This window comes from Procambarus clarkii, chromosome 31 (genome assembly GCF_040958095.1).
Source record: "Procambarus clarkii isolate CNS0578487 chromosome 31, FALCON_Pclarkii_2.0, whole genome shotgun sequence".
NCBI lineage: Eukaryota > Metazoa > Arthropoda > Malacostraca > Decapoda > Cambaridae > Procambarus > Procambarus clarkii.
Genome location: NC_091180.1, coordinates 27911842 through 27931567, shown reverse-complemented (window position 1 = coordinate 27931567; position 19726 = coordinate 27911842). Strand labels below are relative to the sequence as shown.

Here is a 19726-nt window from a genome sequence, read left to right as displayed (position 1 = left end):
TTGCTAACATTTTCATCTTTAAATGTGGTTTATTGTGTGTGTGGATATGTACAGTATGTATGTACGTATGTATATATAGTATCTCCCATACTACAGTTTTTCACATAATATGTTACTGTAGGTGTTTAACGAAGCAGTTTACTGATAGTGTAAAGGTGTTAAAGCATGAATGTAGAGTACAAGAATCACAAACAGTAGTGTAACAAAATACTATTTATATTAATAAAATTATAGCTTAATTTAATTCCTGAATGGCTAAGGAAAATTTTTTAAATGTCAGTAGCCATTTTGTTAAACTAATAAATCAAGACAAATCTGTTAAATTATTATATTTGAGAGTAAATTAAGCATGAATTTATTATGTAAATAATATGCTGCTCTTTTTAAAAGATGGTGGTAAAAAAGATAATGGGTCACTTAAATTTGTCTTACACTGTAAATTGTGGATTTGATTATTGCTTCCATACAGATGGACACTGCCAAGCTATTTATCTTAGTTTCTAATTCTGGACGTCACAGAACATGTGCGTTATTTATTGGACGCTTGAGAATGTGTGTATTTCTATGAGGACTATAATATATATGGACCAAAAGTGTTAAATATCTACCCTTTGTACCTTAGTAGTCACCATTCATGTATATACAAGTGTATACACCATAATTGTGTTCTTAAACTTAATTTACCATTGCTTAGGTTTAAACAAGAATACTAAGAAACTTGTGCTACTCAGATATTATCCTATTTATGAATACTTCATTACTACTATAAACAGTTATTTAAAAAGATTCATTTTGCTTTTTCATAAATTACTTATAATCTTTTAAAGTGACTGATGTGTAAAATACATTGACATAATACAGTGCACAGTATTTTTACTGCCATTATTATTTTTAGTATGAGAATGAGGAACGTGGTGTTGCAGTTAACCAATAAGCACTGGTCATAGTTATAAGACTGAGGGGTTGATCACAGGTTTCTTTAGCATCACACCATTTCAATTACTGATGTCACTCTTGTGAAAAGTCACACACTACTGATGGGAACACAAGCTAAACAATACTGTACATGCATACCTGATCACTTTCAAGTACCAATATGCACCTTGACCTTCATTCACATAAAATTTTTAATTTTGAAATACAGCAATACAATATTTTTCTTAAGCATTTACCTAGTCACATTTTTGTCATTACTGTATAATTTTCTAGAAACAGTTTCTCTTTGCAAGAGTACAACATTCATGTATCTTGAGTGATCCCCATAACAATGGACAATTGTCAATCATTAATCCTGCTTTTATTCTTCGTTACAGCAATATATTAATAGTTGGTAATAGACGTGCTCAGGCAGGATTTTATATATTGTTCTTTGTATACTAATTCTGCGGTGGTCGGACTGCATGTCTCTGCTTACATATATAGTGCTTATCAACCAAAATAAATAGGTAAATAGGTAAATGAAGATGCATAAAGCAAATAACTACTGGTAATCTTTCATTAACTTTCACTTGCAACTCATAGGCTGAACTATCAATGGGTTTGCCTTTGTCTTTGAAAATTTGAAATATGACCAATTTTCATTAAATTGGGGAGAAAGTCAAAATGCATTGCTGACAAAAATGGTCAGAATAATGAATCTTTACCTTGAGTAAAAAAAAAAATTGTGAAATTATCTTAAATATGGAAGACAGATGGATATTGGAAAGAAGAAAATTTACAGTATTTAATTGTTAGCAAAAACAGGTCACTGTATCCTAAATTCATTTAGGAAAAGTATCCAGTCAGTGCAGTACAGTCTAATCTTGATGTATCGTTTCATTTGATGCACCATACTGTTAAATTTATGAGCATTTCACACTATGTAGTCCATTCAAGGTCATTATATCATGCTCATGCTCAGCCAAATGAGAGAGCATAAGGCCCATACTAGAAATTTTAGGGCCTCAATCCAGAAAGAGCAAGAATACAAGTGTGTGTAATTACCCTAGTGTAGTTAAAGAAAGCGAGTTATCCTTGTGGTGTCCCATCTTTCCTATAATCTTTGTCACATGACTTTGCAACTGTTGATGTTTTTGGCATCCCCCTAACTTAACATTGTTCAAATTGTTTACAACTATTCACAAAAAGAGAACTTTTGGACATCTTTTTTGCACCTTTGCTTTCCAAGCTTGAGTCTAACCTCTTGTTCAAGATGTTGCAAGCTTTAAAAATTCCTACTTGTCATCTTTGTCAATTCCTGTCAATTTTCTACATAGAAGGAAAAAAAAAAAAGGCAATTTGATCTCTCTTCTAGTCTTGGTATGTTTAACACCTCCAGCCTCTCTGCTCATGTTTTTAAGTTCTAGGAGTCATTTAGTAGCATGTCTTTATACCCTTTCTAATTTGTGTGTGCTTCTTGAGATATGGGCGCCATACAATTTCTGCATGAAAGAACAATGTCCTTGCTAAGTAGGCTCGACCTCTGGACTGCATGCAGACACAAAGTAACTACTGTATATAATTATTAATGTACAGTACCAGTAATTACTTAGTTTTAACAAACCTCAATCTGAAATCAATCTGTCAATGATTTTGAGGATTAACATCCCCTGTGGCTCAGTCGATTACCAGACCTGCTGGTTGGTGGTCTCGTCAACCGAGATGTTCGAAGCAGCTGCTCATTGCTTGATGTACGAGTCACGGTTTGATTGATCAGGTATCTGTTGAAAGTGTTTATCAAGTTCTCTTTTGAACACTGCGAGAGGTTGGCCAGTTATGCTCCGTATGTGTAGAGAGTGTTGAAATGTCTTGGTCCTTTGATGTAGATTGAGCTCATCATGACTATTGCACCTCTGCTTTTTAATGGGGCTATTTTACACATCCTGCTATGCCTTATGGTCTCATATTGTGCTATTTCTGTATCTAGATTTGGGACCAATCCTTCTAGTATTTTCCCAAGTGTAAACTATTGCTTGTATCCTTGTCTGATATGAGGATGAGAAAAATACCTGAGCACATATATATTTAATCAGCCCTAAGTTGCCCTGGTTCAGCCCTAAATTGCTTGTTATATCAAGAACTGGCTGTAATTCACTATTTGCCCATTTTATTTCTGCAATGGGCCATCATTTTTAAAGTTCAGATGCCACTGCCATTATAATTTGTCCTAGTTTCATCCAATTTGGCACAGGATGGAGATGGTGTGACCCAAAATTATGAAACTGAGCTCAAGACTATTCTCACTAAATGTACTCACCTAGTTGAGCTTGTGGGGGTTGAGCTCTGGCTCTTTGGTCCAATGTGAATAGTTAAACTGGCTAACATCTTAACTAACTTTATTCTTCCCAAAAGCATCCATCCACTTATTATTTTCAAAAACAAAAACTTATTCTGACCATGAACTGTAATTGAATGTTTACCATATTCAAGAATAAATGTATACTGTACTTTGTGACCACCTAGCCCCTTTACCAAGTTTCATAAACAAAAATTGGTCAAAAACTTGAATAATTTTGTTCATTCAGAAATACACAATGAATAGTTCATTATTATTTAATGAACTTATTCTGTTCACAAAAATGATGAATCTCTCAAACTACAACATGAAAAAGTTGCATTTACAGCCAATTGAAAAAGTCTGGTAATGTATCATGGGATATGTTCTATACATATCTAACAATTACACCACCTAATGCAAAACCCCAAATGCCTTATCTTTTTACAAGCAATAAAACAATCCTATTAAAAGCATTTTTTTTATACAAAATGTAAAACTTAAGGGAGGGAAGAAATTAACACTTTAAGCCCAATATCCTTCAATATGGGGAGTGAGTGTAGTGTAGATGTGTTTGTGTATTCATGGTTGTTCTCACAGACATGTAATAAGGGCCTCGATCACCTGCCGCTCTCGTCATTGAACCGGAGATGGTAATTCTGCCTGCGATGCTTTCTTTAGAGCTGCCACCCATCTGTTGGAAGATGGTTATAATCATTTAAAAGTAAAATGAAGGCTTATTGTTTTGTACTCATAGGCAAGTAAAAACTTATCATGAGAACAAATAATTTACTTACAATATTTGTGAGGGAAGGTTCTATAAGTTAATATTAGCACCCTGAAGACAGATGACTAAGTCAAATATTTTATATTCATGTCATAAATGCATAATGTACAGAATAATAATATAAACATATCTACTCAAAATATACATATTCAAACTGCATAAGATTTCCCTAATTACAAACCTCTGAGATTCTTCTTTTGAAGCTGCCTGGAATATATAATGCTTCTTAGAGTGGTGCAGCTTGAATGCTCTCTCCTTTTCTTTTTCACTTATGCCACTCTCATTTCTTGTGCCCTAAATATAAAATACAAACTTTAGCATGTATTTCCAAATTTTATATTCCTACTAACATCCAGTCAACTATGCCATATCTACACACTTCAGGACCTAGACCATTCAGGAAACTTGCTAGTGTCCATAATAATTCCTGTCCCTCCTCAAACTTTATGCATAAATAGGAATGCTTAAAATAACACGCTTTTCACATTCACTCAAAGCTATCTTTTCGAGCTGTGCAATTCAGCTGCCCCTCCTGAGGTAGGATCTGCTGCATCTTCTGGAAAAGGACTATGGACTATCAAACAAGACACAGTAGGCACAGGCAACATAGGGAACTTTTCCAATGGTCTCGGTAGGATCATTAAAGGTGCTAGGGTTACTAAAGACAAGCTCAGTCCAGTTCACAATGATCGACAGGTGGAGTCCATATACAGTATGTGCTGTATGGTAAGCTCAAAGCCACAATTTTTTTTTTTTTTTTGTGATGACACATGACTACCAAGCAAGGTCTTCACCTAACAGCAAACTCATTCTCTTCAGTTTTATTCACAAAAAAGCATTTTCATCACAATACAACACAGTCCTCAAGCCCCTGATTGTGACACACAGCAAGCTGCAAACAGGGAAGTGAAACAAAAAATTTACCAGATAAAAATGAATGGTACAGTCACTCAGAAAGGTGACTTTTTTTTGTGACAAAAAGTTCTATCTATTCGCCTTTTCTTTTTAATTCATTTAACTCTGCAAAGTATTCAATATCCCTCATGTTATACAAAACCAAGACGTGCATCTTAATTAGCCAGCCAGAATTTGGAACTTTCATACAGTATGCTTTAAACACTCCTAAGGTCATGATCATGGGTAAAGTGTTAAAATGTTTGTATATCGCATGCCTTTAATGATCAACGTGGTCGAGTACATTGGTGTTTGCTGCACCCGTACCTTACCTTGCCTTACCATATGCAGTTTATTTTTTTATTTTACTGTACAGAACTTATTTTATTCAGAAATTTACTTTTCACTCATGATTTTGGCATAAAAATGTTTGTAAAACCATGTGGAAGTAACTTGGATTGAATACAAAGAAAGTTCAAATACAACAGAAGGATATAATATTAATCGTGACATTTTTGTGCCGTTCCACTGTACTCTTACACTTTAATAAGGTTTTATAGTCTGATTAATGCATCCTAGCTGTATACAGCACTACCTAGACCACCCTATTTGATTCTACTAACTTCTTGAAGCAGTGTGATTTAAGTATGAAGTTTCCATAAATTGATGCAAAAAATTATTTCTATCTTTTCTGCTTTGTGGATACTATACAGTACAGTATTTAAAACATATGAAAAACCTTGTAAGTGATATCCATGTTAGGTATCTAAGCTTACCTGTAAATGTGTAACAGTAAATCCAGGTACAGGAGTAGCAGTTAGTGCCTGGTCATCTGCTTCACATTTGAAAGAGTAAAGAACAAAATCTGTATGAAGAGCAAACCACCGCTTGACCCAAGTTTTTCGATGCGTTTTGAGCTGAAGGAACCCTTGTATTACTGCTCCACCCGTTTTTGCTGAAACCTAAGTAGGGAATCAAAATTAAATTTGAATTAATTTTCATACTTAAAAGATATTCAATATAAATATTAGTGACAGGGATGTGAGTAATGTCATATTTAGTGGTGAGTAATGTTAAGGCAGGGTGCAAACCATGCCCCCCTTTAAGACTACTGAGATCAGTGCCAGCAAAGAAGGTGAGTCACTTGGTGTTGTGAAATTATGAATCTTAATTTGCATGCAATATGAATTCAATCGATGAAGGAATAACTTGGTCACTAAAAACATCAGTAAAATTAGCATATCATAGCTGAATAGAATATGATGACCAAACCACTCATCAGAAGATGGAGAAAAGACGACGTTTCAGTCCATTCTGGATAGATGTGTTGATAGAATAAACACCAACAGTATTGGTAGCAGGTGCTGGTGTGAACCAGATTACTATAAAGTTTGTTAGTTTGTGGAAAGGAGAGACTTACATTGAGAGGACAGTGGGTATTTGAGATTGTTTAGTTCAAATATGAAGGGAAGGCACAGCACTGTTACTAGTGTTGGAAGCAGGTTTAAGATGATAAAGTTCTTTTAGCTTAAGAAGAAGCACAGTCAATAAAAATTTAAGGGATAACACATTAATAGCCATCAGCTTCTTCATTTTGAAATTTCTTTTATTTACAAGTCTTTCTCCCGCCTTGGTTATACCTTAAATTTGAACCAAAAAAAAATCTCATTAATATCCTTTGTCCTCTTCATATAACACTTGCCTTTTGACAAACCAACAAACTTCTTTGTAATTTGGTTCACATTCCTGCTCTTGCTTCTAATACTGCTTGTGTCACTTCCTTTATTTTCAGATGTTTGGGTTGGGTGGCTTAAACTAATACACAGTTATACAGTATAACTAATTTTATATTATTATAGTGTAAATTCAATACTGTAAAACAATATGACACCAATTTTTTGTTTACTTTAGTGTTTAGCTGCAAATCTCACCTCCAATACTCCTCTATTTCTAAATGGTAAATCTAAAGGTTCTTTGGTACTGTACAAAGAACATTCATCTGCATCATCAATCTCAGGAGAAGGTGTGGCCGTGGATGACGAAAGCTCTTGCAATGTTGCATAGCATGTCCGACACACTCGAACACTTTTTCCACTCTCATATGCCAGAGATGCTTTGAAGCTTGAACACTTGCTACACACAACCTACAGAATATTCAGAATTAATAGAGAACTTAAGTAATAGAAATAAGAAAATATAGCACATTATAAAAAACTATTAAATTAAATGTTTACGTAAAATAATGTCTTTCAGAAGACTTAATTGGCCAGTCACTCGCTAATGTAAACAGTACCATACATACCTTTTTAAAATTCTGTAATTCATTTATTTTTTCATATGGTGGAACCAGAGATGGCAAGGTAGCTACCCATTTACTCGCCCAATCTTTTTTTTTTTTTTTTTTTTTTTTTTTTTGCTTAAAAACTTTTTTCTTACTCTAATATAGGACAACCTTATTTTGTATTTAAATTTAAACTTGCATTGTATCTTTCGATTAAATGACGTGGAAGTTGAAGAAAAAATCTCCAGCATTGAGTGTAATGAAGCGGATCTTTCTGAGGGAATGTCTTGGTGGCTTCCTGTTGGCAGCTGCTTTGAGATAGTTTCACACTAACAGCCTATTGGAGACCAGAGGCCACAACCTGGCCCCTCATAGAGGTAAGGGGAATTCATGTTCACCCTTACAGAGGAATCAAACCACAATCCTTGGTATAATATTTCTCAAAAATATTTCAGGTTAACCTAACCATTTCCCTCTTTTTAAGGACATTTCCTTTTTCTATCACTAATTACAGATAATGAAAGTCTTTAAAAGTTCCTTTATTAAAATAATATTTTTGAGGAAGAAAATACAAATAAACAAGAAAATATTTGGCTTCCTTTCAGTATTATGACCATTTCATAAAAAAAACTATAATAATTTTAAAATAACGAAGAAATTTTCCCTCTACTTACCGCCCCGCAGGCCCGACAGTGATGTTTCCGCCGTACCATGGTGAACTGACTACCACATTCCATGCACTTATTGACCGAATCTGAACGAATCAACATGGGCTGTTTCTGACCGAGATCTAAATCCACAATTCGCTGATCTGGGTTAAAGTGCAGCTTGAGTGATGATTTCCGCTGAGAAGTCTCATGGATTGCTCGAATAAAAGCCTCTAGCCACTGCTCCTTCTCTTCCAAAGTCCTGTTGTAAAGATTAGAAAGCTTACACAATATCCCAATACCCACTCAAATGTTGGAAGCAAGGGAAAAAGAATGAAAGAGGGAATTTCCCATAATGTACAAAACAATCAGGAAGAGCAATGACAACGTAAAGGATTCAAAAGCCCCAGGTGTGAACAGAATTCAATTCAATCCAAAGTCAAAGAAACTAGTAGATGAACTGTCTCTCCAACTAAAACAGCTATTCCAAATATCTCTGGACCAAGGGATAGTCTCCTTAGATTGGAAATATGCAACTGTCACTCCCTATCTTCAAAATAGGCAAAAACAGCCCAGCAGAAAACTACCAACCAATCAGCGAACCTCGCATATAAACAAGCTCAAAGAGAGAATCCAAAGAGGGTAATCATTCACCATCTCATAGTACACAATCTAGCAAAATCAATGCAACACGGTTTTGGTAAAAATAAATCCTGCCTTACTAACCTGCTCACATTTTTGGAGATGGTAACCAGCTATTCAGACAAAGGACTTCCAGCCGGTGTAGTATACATGGACTTCTCTAAAGCTTTTGATAAGGTACCACATGAGAGACTGGCAAGGAAATTACAAGCACATGGAATAAATGGTAACTTACTAGAATGGATTAAACAATGGTTAAAACAAAGGAAGCAAATAGTTGTCCTAAATGGAAATGAATTGGACAAGAAAAATGTGATGAATTCCGTCTTGGGACCAACACTTTTTGTCATATACAGTACATCAATGACAGATGAGAATATTATAAACCACATTACCAAATTTGTAGATGACACTAAGATTTATGGTAAAATAGGAAGCAAAAATTATATTGAGCCCTTATAAAGAGATCTACATGAACTCCACAAATTATCAAAAGACTGGCAAATGGTCTTTAATGTTGAAAGATGCAAGGCTTTGCATGTAGGGCATAACAATACACACCATAATTATAAAATCAACACTAACAAGAAGCAGATTGAAGAAGAAAATGACTTAGGAGGCAGAATCCACCAGTCACTGAAAGTTGCATAATAAGTGGGAGCTGCAAGAAAAAAAAAGAGCCAACCAAGCCCTAGAAATAGTCAAACAAACTTTTGACTTGAAGGAAAAGAAAGTGGTTATTCAAGTGCACAAATCTCTGGTGTGCCCACATTGGAACTACTGTATCCAAGCATACCCACTGAAGCTATAAATCCATTTGTAAACAATTCTCAGGAAAAATGAGGTGGGGGTAGGGGTAGTATCATCAAGATATCACAAGCCACAAGCTTCCTGTCCTTGTTATGACCACTAAAATAGACGGTAACCCTCAGGTAAATTCAACAGTTGCCTAACTTCTGGGTATCTTGGGCTGGGCTGGGAAGTTCTGGGTATCTAGTTACTGCTAGGTAAACAGAGGCATTAAGTGAAAGAAAGATTGCCTAACCATTTATGTCACACCCGGGATCCTTAATTGTGAGTTGAGAACACACCAACCGTGCAACGAAACCCTTATTCTTAGATCTACTGTATTTGATGGGTAGATCTGTTTATATATTGTTCAGAATTTATAGCCTTTATATTCCCCTTTACCTTTACTCAGCATCTTTGGACATCTCATAGGTCTAAGAGATAAAGAGAAGAGATAACTAGTAATGAATTATGTTGTTACTCTAATTTATGGGTTTTATCATAATTATTGTTCAGTATATACAGTATAGTATATTAGAGTTTGGAGAGTTTGCAGATTAAATCATAATACATATAATACAGTAGTTAAGACTAGTAGCTAAATATTATAAAAACAATGATAGAGTAAAATTAGTATACCCAGTACTGTTTTGTTATTATTTAATGTAGAGTATTACAAACTTTAAGTGATAACAAAACTACTGGGTATACTAATTTTACTCTATCATTGTTGTTGTTATAATATTTACACACTTGTCCTAACTACTGTATTGTATTATGACTGTATAGTATTATGATTTCTGCAAACTCTCCAAACTCTAATACACTATACAGTACTGTATATGCTATAATTTTCATAAAAACCTGTACAATACAATAACATAATTCATTACTATTGTTATCTTATCGCTTAATCTCTTAGAACTGTAAGATGCCCAAAGATGTTGAGTAAAGGTACAGTAAAGGTAAATATAAAGGCTACAAATTCTAAATGTACACACAAACTGTGTAACATTATCAGAAGTACAGTACTGTGCTCTTTGTAAATAAATGTGTAATGTTTAGTAATATTTAAATGTAATATAATGATGCATTCTCAAGATATTGAAGAGAAACACTGAAAAAAACATCTACAATAAAACAAAAACAAAAATACAATACGTAATAATGTATTATTCTGAAAAAATTTCAAAATCTGAATCTAATAATGTTCATAATATTTGTATTGTCCTTTTAAATGCTGTACAAGTTTCTATACACTATACTACTGTACAGTATTTAAAAGTTCCTTCTTTAACTTACTGTGTGTAAAGTTCCACAGATTTATTGTTGTCTTTGATGTAAAAAGTGTTAGCTGTTTCAAGGTTGTCTCCCTCTTGCACAATAAGGTTCTCCACGTGGTACTTGGCACGAAGACGATACTGAGGCCCACTCATCACTCGGCCTCCCATCAGCCGAGGTGAACACAACAGTAACAAATCTGTCAGCTACAAAAAATATAAAAATGTTACAAGCTTGAAAAGCTAAATAACATATGATGGATTATACTTATGAAAACGATGAATAACAAGTTATTCTCTGATGTGGAATATGCCAAGAGATTTAGAAATAAATTAAGTGGAACATGGCTGGAGTCCCACTATAGAACTACTGTACTCTTCAACACATTATGTTAGGAACCCATTTAAAGAAATACCTGAATTTACCCAATGACCACCATCTCTAGTGGCCTCGGTTGGGGCAAGAAGTTGGTGGAATATGCTGGGAGCCCCACGATAGAAATACAGCCCAAGTTAATGGAATACACTAGGAGTCTCAAAAAAAGAATAAATAAGCTTAATGAGACTGGTCTAAAACTACTCCAAGCTGAAAAGTGACCGTGTTCATCCGGTAAAATAAAATAATAGTCTATGGAATTTTATCACTACATTTCAATTATTTTTGTAGGAAAAAAACACTTTCGTAGCAAATCATCAGATTATATAAAAAGTAAATGATCAGATGTAAAAAAAAGTAAACTCCTCAACTGTTTAGGGGGTATACTTTTGGCCATGTGTCAAGTACTGTATAAACAACAACATTCTGAACAATCACCTACTTAATACACAATTTGGACAACAAACTTGGACACCAAAATTCATTCAAATCCGAGAGAAAAGTGTGTTAACAATGCATTAATTATCCTATGCCAATAATGTAGACGAATTATTTTATCTGGCCTTCTCACTTAATTAGGTGTTGACCAGCATGTACTATCCTGATTCCCTTCAAGGAATTGAAGACTTACTACCGTACATCCATTTATGCATGGAAGAACTCGTGAGTTACTCTCTCTTCTTCTAACATTTATAACCATCATTATTACCCCATATTCCACTTTCGTGAGGGTGAGAAGACAGACGATGAGTCCCATAACCCAATCTACATACCCTTCATTACTGGGACTGCAGAACCATGTTGTAATATTCTGGATTCCTACACATATCCTTACCAAAAATATATATCTCTCCTGATGGTCTCCTGACCTAGCTGAGATCTTTATGATCTTGCCTTCTTTTATCAGTTCTCTTGTAGGAGAGACAAGATCTTCCGCTCCTCCAAGACTCTCTTGAATCTCTAGCAATTTCTCAAATTTATCAATCTTTTTCATGGCATCATTTGCATGATTAGCTGCTGTGGATACCAAATGTAGAGCCTCTGTTGGAAAAAAAAAATAAAAACATTCTATTACTTTTTTATTTAACTATAAGTTGTAATAACACTAATCATAACATGTTACTGGAAACGGCATATTATGGACATTTTATAATTAATATATTATTCTGTAAATGAACCACACAATGAGTTAAAACTGAAACCCCACCACATTAGTTTATATCCAGGGAATATATATACAGTTGCTCGGAGAAGGATATGCTCTGAGAATATCCTCCCAATTTCATCAAAATCGCTGAACGGTGCTTAAAGATGCTAATACAGTATTTCTTCAGTGTGGGACTGGGAATGACCCTGATTGGCCTATGACACTCCCATAGTGTCATAATTCATCATCGTGATTCATCTTGTAAAGTTGGGCGAGGCGAACTCAAAGCATGTGGCTTCCAACCTTCGACAAAAAGTGATCAGGTGCAATGAATAATTGATTTAATTACTCACTCTCTGTATCATGGCGATCTGGAGAATCTTCAGGTAATTTTTTTAAATAGTCTTTTAGTAGCATTTCGTAACGAGGGATCCGCTGCACAGGTGAGAGCATGTGGTGCTGGAGAGTCAAATTACCGCAGACCTCCATAGACTGGTGAGGGAGAAGCAGAGTTAACACACAGCTCCATGGATTCATGACACATAAATGTGTTTTCGTTGCACCAAATAAATAATAATGGAGAAATTAAAAAAACGTAGACTATTATTATATATAAAGAACTATGCAAAGTGTTTAAACTTTTTTGGGTAAATCATGTAAATGAAAGAAGACAAAATTAAATTAAAAAGATTAGAGACAAGCCGACTGTAATGTACTTTACTAGAAGATACTGTAATCTTGTCCACGTATACAGTATTATGAAACATCATAACAAATGAGCATCAAATAAGTTATGGAATGCATCAATACTTGCTCTAATTTAATAAAATATATAATAATTAATTTTGTTACAAGCAAAAGTCTCTGAAAAATGTCTAAAAGGTCACTTACATGAATCTCATCCATGATAGCAGCAAAACGGGGACACTTTGCTTGCCACTGGTTAATAAGAGTCATAGCATTGTCAAAATTACGCACGTACTCTGTGTACATTTTCAAGAAAGGGGCAAAGCTTTTCATGATGTCACCTGAAAAGAAACAAAATGTTTACAGGTTTAAATAACATTACATACCAATTTAAAATAAACTTTTTATTTGGCCTAGGTACAATACAGTGAGAAAAAGAGCGAACTTGTTCGCTCAACTGATCACCTGAAGGCTCTGGTAGACAGTTGGATTTGGGATCCTCCTGTTTCTTATATGATTGTTACTTAAGGGTTAAAGTTTATTCCTAATAATGTGTATAATAAGCTCATGAAATAAATGAGTCTCTAGGAGAAGGCTTCAGATGAGCTGAGGTAGGATAACAGCTCTTGCTTGCTGTTTCACTAAGTACTTCAAATGGCAGCCCTAGTGAGCTTTATTTTTAACTATAAAAAAGTGTGAGAGAGAGAAATATACTTCTGAATTACCAGTAATTAAAAATTCATTACAGTATTAAAATTAATTTCAAATATTAAGCATTATTCAAAGATTTATTAAGTAAATCCACCATAGAACTGTAAATAATCAATGTACATTATAACTAATTTGCATTAATTCCGGGAAATGTGTATACCGAGGTGCCTAACATAAGGATTGATTTTCTATATTCGGTACTTTAAATTAAGTAATATTATCCTATATAATGTTTTATAAATTTTTATTACGTTTTAACTCTTGTTCATTCAAAGAAAAAAGAAACTTCTAAAGAAGAATTATATATCCTTATAAAAGTCTTTTTTTTTGTAACTGAAAAAATCAGAAACTGAAAAATCAGCATTTAGTAATATTATTCATTATATCTTTTGAAAGCAACCTGTACCAAAGAACGTGCAGCACTCATGGGATTAATTCAAGAATAATCTGAATAATAAATGTCTTCCTTAAGATTGTGGATACAGTTCTATAGTTCTAAACTATTGTATTTGGATGCGGGCAGATGTTCGGCATCTAGCACTGTATAATTCAGATTCTGGCCTATGGGGTGTAGAGCAGCAATCTATGGCCTTGTATCCAAAATAGCAGTGCTCAACAGGACTGTCAAAGCAATGCAATATCGTTAGGCTAAGTGATTAGGTAGGGGTTTATTATTTAAATGATACTGTACTCTAATTACAGTACTTCTGAGAAAGCATTGCACATTCTGAAATATGGTTTATTCTCCAAAGATGCATGGAACAATACAACATTGTATCTTACTGCCATCAGGACTCACCAATTCTTCTATTCTGCTCCCACTGAGCCATTCGTTCCTCTAGTTGTGGCAGGAGAAAGTCGTGGTGAAGCTTGTAGATAGACTTAACATTTGAAAACATGTGTGGAATGACATCATGTGGGAACATGTGGTGCGCCCGATTTTCGTGATCAACCCGGAACTGGAACTCCTGAAGGTCAGGCTCAAATGAGTTTCTAGAGGATATTATTTCGCCATGACAATGTTTTGGTATACAGAAAATATTATAAAAGCAGAATACAAACTTGATAAGATTCGATTCCATGAGGACAATGGAGAAAATTATCCCTCATACCAACATATCTCAAGATATAAAGAGGCTGGTACAATGTGTTGGTCTACAGGAAGTTCAAGGTTTACCGAGAGAACAATGATAACAAGGAGTTGTAATGATCACAAATAATATAGTTCAACATGTGTGCAACATGGATGGGGCTACATATGAACGGGTCTAATAACCTTGGCAATTTGGACTAATGAGCTTAGGTAGTCTAACAATTCTTTACTGTTGAAAAACGCGGTAACGACCAACAATATATATTCCTAATAGCTTACAAATTGCTCACCACTCTGGGACTATTCAAGAAGATTCAACAATTAAGAAAACTGTCTTAAAACTATGTCTAGCAAACTATGAGCTCACAGCAAGGTACAGTATTGCCTCTACTTTTGTAAAGTCACTAAGAGTAAATTAGAAACGTATCAAGAATGTGGCAAGATAAAAGCCATAATGGATGGTTAGGTTCAGCTAAGAAAGCTTAGGAAAGGATGTTATTAGTAAACTATAAATTAGGGTTGCCATGCGTCCGTATGTTCAAGGATATGTCCTGGATTCAGGTGTCAAAATTTGCGTCAAAATATAAATATATAAATATGTGTGTGTGTGTGTGTGTGTGTGTGTGTGTGTGTGTGTGTGTGTGTGTGTGTGTGTAAATCACGAAAAAATTAACACGTGATTACACTTTCAGAACATACCTGATCAATAAGGTGGAGGACCTTGACGTACGTCCTCTCTGTATGTAGGAGTTCGTGAGCGATCCTGTAAGCCTTGTCCTTGCGTGCGTCGAGTGCAGCTAGGTCATGGCAGGAGTCGAGGTCACTGGTGGTTAGCGAGCTGTGGTCCTCGAGGTCGGAGGGTTCTGTGCTCACTGCCTGCAGGAGCCAGAACCACCCACACATGAAGCAAAGTTAAACTGGTTCACATGAAGAGAAAAACCTTTATGTAACTAATGACATTTTACGAAGATCTTTCGGGAATGTGTTGCATAAATTGATCTATACTTCAATGAATACCTATGTATGTAAATACTTTGTTCAGTATTTACGTATACTTTGTAATGAAGCATACTTAGAAGTGTATACGTAATTGTGAATGTTTTCTTGGAGGAAAATGGTTGAGAAATGATTTAAGTGATGCTAGTACAGTGTCACAGAGGAACTACACAACAGACAGCACTCTGGTTGTCACATGAATCCTTCAGTTACTTGAAAATTAAAAAAAAAAAACTTTCATCATGACACGACACACTGATCAATTACTGATGAATTAGCACACACATAATATACAATCCCGCATTTTTTTTTAATTTTGTCATAAATCATGTGTTTTGAACTTACAATATACTGTATATATATACTGACCAGTAGAAATAAAGAAAATTACATCTCCAACGTTATTAAATGTCAATAATTAATGCTTTTTACAATTCAGGCATCAACTGCAATGTTGAACGTACTCGCACACTGATACAGACAGCTACTGCAATGTTCAACACACACACACACACACACACACACACACACACACACACACACTGTGATACAGACAGCTACTGCAAGGTTCACTAATATACACTGTCACGCTTTCTTCCTGTACCTGAGAATTCCTCTTGGACTCCGTGTCCATGTCAGAGAGTGGGGAATGTGGGCGTGAGGTCCTGGAGGGGGATGGTGGGCGAGACTGTGGGCGGGGTGTTGAGGGCGTAGTGAGGCTGGTGATAGGCGCCGCATCCTCCTCCTCATCTTCACTCTCAGTCTCACTCACGCCGTCACCGAAGGATCCCCTGAAGAACTGCGTCTCTGTACACACCCTGAGGAGCGACTCGCCGATAACATCAATCTTACTCAGGAGCTGCTTCCCTCTCAAGAAACATATTTATGTATGTGCCGTATGTAAAGCTTTGGAAGTAAAGTAAATGCATCGATGGTAGAAAGAAACTAGAACGCCCTGACAAGATATTTGCCAGTCTTAAAGAATCAACTGTGGGAAGGGGACTTTGAAAGGCTAACATAATACACGTCATCTGCAAGCAACGGTGATAACGGACAGTAACCCAACGTTGGCTAGGCTTTCATTAGTGTGCCAGGTATTCTGCTGCTTCCACCAACGTTACAAATTTCATTACACTAATAATAATAATTGATGAATAGTTCCGTAGCCCATTAACAAATCTCTCTAATGTATAAATCTCTCTAATATATAAATTAACTGTGAAGTTATCTCAACAGCATGGAGTGGGCTAGTGGGCCCAGTTCGTAAAAAAGGAGAGATTTCTGCTTTCTAACTCCCACCTAATTAGCCTAACATCCATTACAGGCAAACTACTTGAGACATTAATAGCAAGCTAAATTCGCAATGACCTTGAAAAAATGTAATATATAACTGGCAGCATGGCTTTACAAGTGGGTATTTATTATGGTGATCTTGACCTCAGAGAGGAAGCATGGAGCAGCTAATTCTACTACGTGTATCCTTTCAACAAAAGACCTGTCTACATATCATTTGATAATTACTTCCATGATTATCCTACCTTTTTGTTGAAACCGTTTTGTCGCCTTACTGCTAGATCCCTGCGTAAGTTTGCCTCCTGCAGCACAGAGAACTGGCTGAATGACTCTGCTGCTGACCTCTTTATGGTTATCCTACTGAGAGGCCTCGCTCTGATTTTCCCAATGAGCTTCCAGCTATTCTGCTCGACTTACATGGCATCGTTATACCTTATCTTGTTGCAGTTTTTCTGCATGTGTATGCTCCTCCTCCTCACAATGTCTCTAAGCACTTCGTCACTTGACGTACTTCATCTCTCACTTTGTTGACTTCTACAATGAGTAACTGAACTGAATTAGCTCTAACAAAGCCCGGGAAAAAATCTCGCCGTAAGCCATCAGTAAGACTGAACCCGTTAATTTTACAACAAGAGAACCTTGGGAAACACGTCTGCCCATGTCAACGACTAAAGAACTAACAATTTATTTGAAAAATATGACGTAAGATGACAATGTTAATCCCAGCGTGTAAACTTTTTTGCGAAGCTGGACTGTAGCACATGTTACATTCCATTGAAATGTTTAGAACAAGGATAAATATGACTGAAGTACACATGAATAAAAGATATCAACAAAGAGAATATTATCGAGGTGTTAAAATTATTGTCAGACTGGAACTAGAAAAGACATGTAAATTATACGAATTTTGATTTGCAAAGAATAGGCTTAACAGTCATAGATGAGTGGAACAAACTGCCAACAAGCATCACTAAAACAAATACCTTCGTAAGGTCTAAAAGTAAGATAAATACACGAGTGAAAACAGTTGGGTGTAAATAGGACCTGTCTCGCTTGGCCCGGTATGCCTACCTCAGTGTTCCTGCAGCACACCGAGTAAATAACCATACTGCAATATTACTTCTTATGTTCCTGCGTAGGCCGGAACCTCAGTGAATATAACTTAGGCGGTAATGCTATTTCTGTTAAGTTTTGTGGAGACTTCCGATACCAAGTAAACAGGCTCGCTGGTGGCGGTCTATCAAGTAACTTACCAGACACGTTGTATCCTGTCTATCAGGTAATCTGATAGACAGTGTCCTATCTAAAAACTAGCCATGCTGTGGGCACCGCCTGTCTTTTGATTTCCCGAGGGAGAGAACAACAAACACGAGAGGGGGGAACACGCGTATGAGCAGATTTGTTTTCCCAAGGAACTTATGTTATAAAAGACAATAAACCCGTATTCTTTACCAGAAGCTCAGCATCTATATCTAGAGTTTACCTGGAGACGATGCCAGCAACTCCAGTTGGGGTCGATGAGGAAGTTCACCAGCCTCTATTTGTCAGGTTAACTTGTGCGTCACACCGGCTACACCCCAACTACCTACGGATCACAACTGACCCTGGCCAAACAATCAATGTTAACGTCTCTCGAGCTCCAGTCATCTCTCACCAATCACAAACCAGCGTTTTCTTCCCCGCACCTATCTCCGTCACCAATCACAAGCCAGATTTCCCTCCCGCAAGTATCCCCTCACCAATCACTAGTCAGTTTATCTTCCCCGCATTATTCAATCTGATCAATCTCAAGCTAGCTTTACTCTCCCACCTACACCCCGCAAGTACACACTGCTGAACATTTGCAATTATAAATCCTACACAGCAATACTGGCACTTTGCAACCACACATCATCAACTATTATTTCCTTGAGCCTATCTTCGTTTTGGATTCGCAATCCGACGAGTCCAAATATTAGGCTATGGGGTCTATGCCCCATAGCTAATATTTAAACTTCTGTTCCACATTTGTGGTCACTGGCATCGTTCAGCACGACATAGACAACATTATTTACAAAAGAGCAACACCATCTCTCTCTCATGTGATGTTTGGCAATATATGGCGTGTCACTGATCGATTCTGTAAACTCTCTTGTTGAAGACGAATACCCCCACGAACACAGCTTCAAAATAGACAAGACTGACCAGAAGACGCGGGGAACCTGTATACCAGTCGATTGAAGGTCGAGACGGGGGGAACGGAGCTTAACTACCGCAAAGAGAGCTGTACTAGGCGCCGTGGACGGGTCGGCACGCACGAGCTGACAGTCAAGACTTCATTTCACGTCAGTGTTTTCAGATGCTGAGTCAACCATGGTGAGGTTCAGAAGAAAAGGCTCAAGTGTAAGCAAAATGGTCAACACACTCCACAGATAGTCTGAAAAATAGCTACTGAACTTCGAAATGGATAACTGCTGAGTTCTTGGGATAGGAACTGTCGAGTACAGACTCCCAGATGCAGAGAAGAATGACCTACGAGTGGACACAACCCCAACCCTGACGCCAGTGACACAAACATAATATTGCTGACGGTGTACTCTAAGTTGGCAGCTAACTTAAAGGAGCTTTGACAAGCTAAGTCTGTAGAATGCTATATAAAACGCACACGTGATCTCACCCCTGAGTATGCAGCCTGTCACAGAACACCAACATGAAAACGCTCAAAACAGTATATGGGAAGGTCCAGTGATGCGCATCAAGATTAGTTCCAGAGTGAAGGATTATAAAGACTGGGTGAGGAAACTGGACCTCGCCACACTGGAGCAGAAAGGCCAGCGGTAACATGGTAACGATTTTAAGGGGAGCCGATAA

General features: G+C 36.4%; 1 protein-coding gene across 4 annotated transcripts in view; it reads right to left on the bottom strand.

Moving 5' to 3' along the window:
- Positions 1-2680: 2680 nt before the first annotated feature.
- LOC123758831 (FYVE, RhoGEF and PH domain-containing protein 2) overlaps positions 2681-19726 on the bottom strand; it is a 231117-nt gene continuing 214071 nt past the window's right edge. For all 4 annotated transcript variants that reach the window (XM_069334608.1, XM_069334606.1, XM_069334607.1 and 1 more), the window contains 12 exons: positions 16188-16401; positions 15287-15463; positions 14294-14462; positions 12988-13124; positions 12450-12588; positions 11785-11990; positions 10596-10780; positions 7890-8124; positions 6866-7078; positions 5711-5896; positions 4222-4334; positions 2681-3947 (listed from right to left, as the gene is read on the bottom strand). In XM_069334608.1, the coding sequence (XP_069190709.1) occupies positions 3890-3947; positions 4222-4334; positions 5711-5896; positions 6866-7078; positions 7890-8124; positions 10596-10780; positions 11785-11990; positions 12450-12588; positions 12988-13124; positions 14294-14462; positions 15287-15463; positions 16188-16401 (2032 nt within the window). In that variant the 3' untranslated portion in view covers positions 2681-3889. The remainder of the gene's footprint in view (positions 3948-4221; positions 4335-5710; positions 5897-6865; positions 7079-7889; positions 8125-10595; positions 10781-11784; positions 11991-12449; positions 12589-12987; positions 13125-14293; positions 14463-15286; positions 15464-16187; positions 16402-19726) is intronic.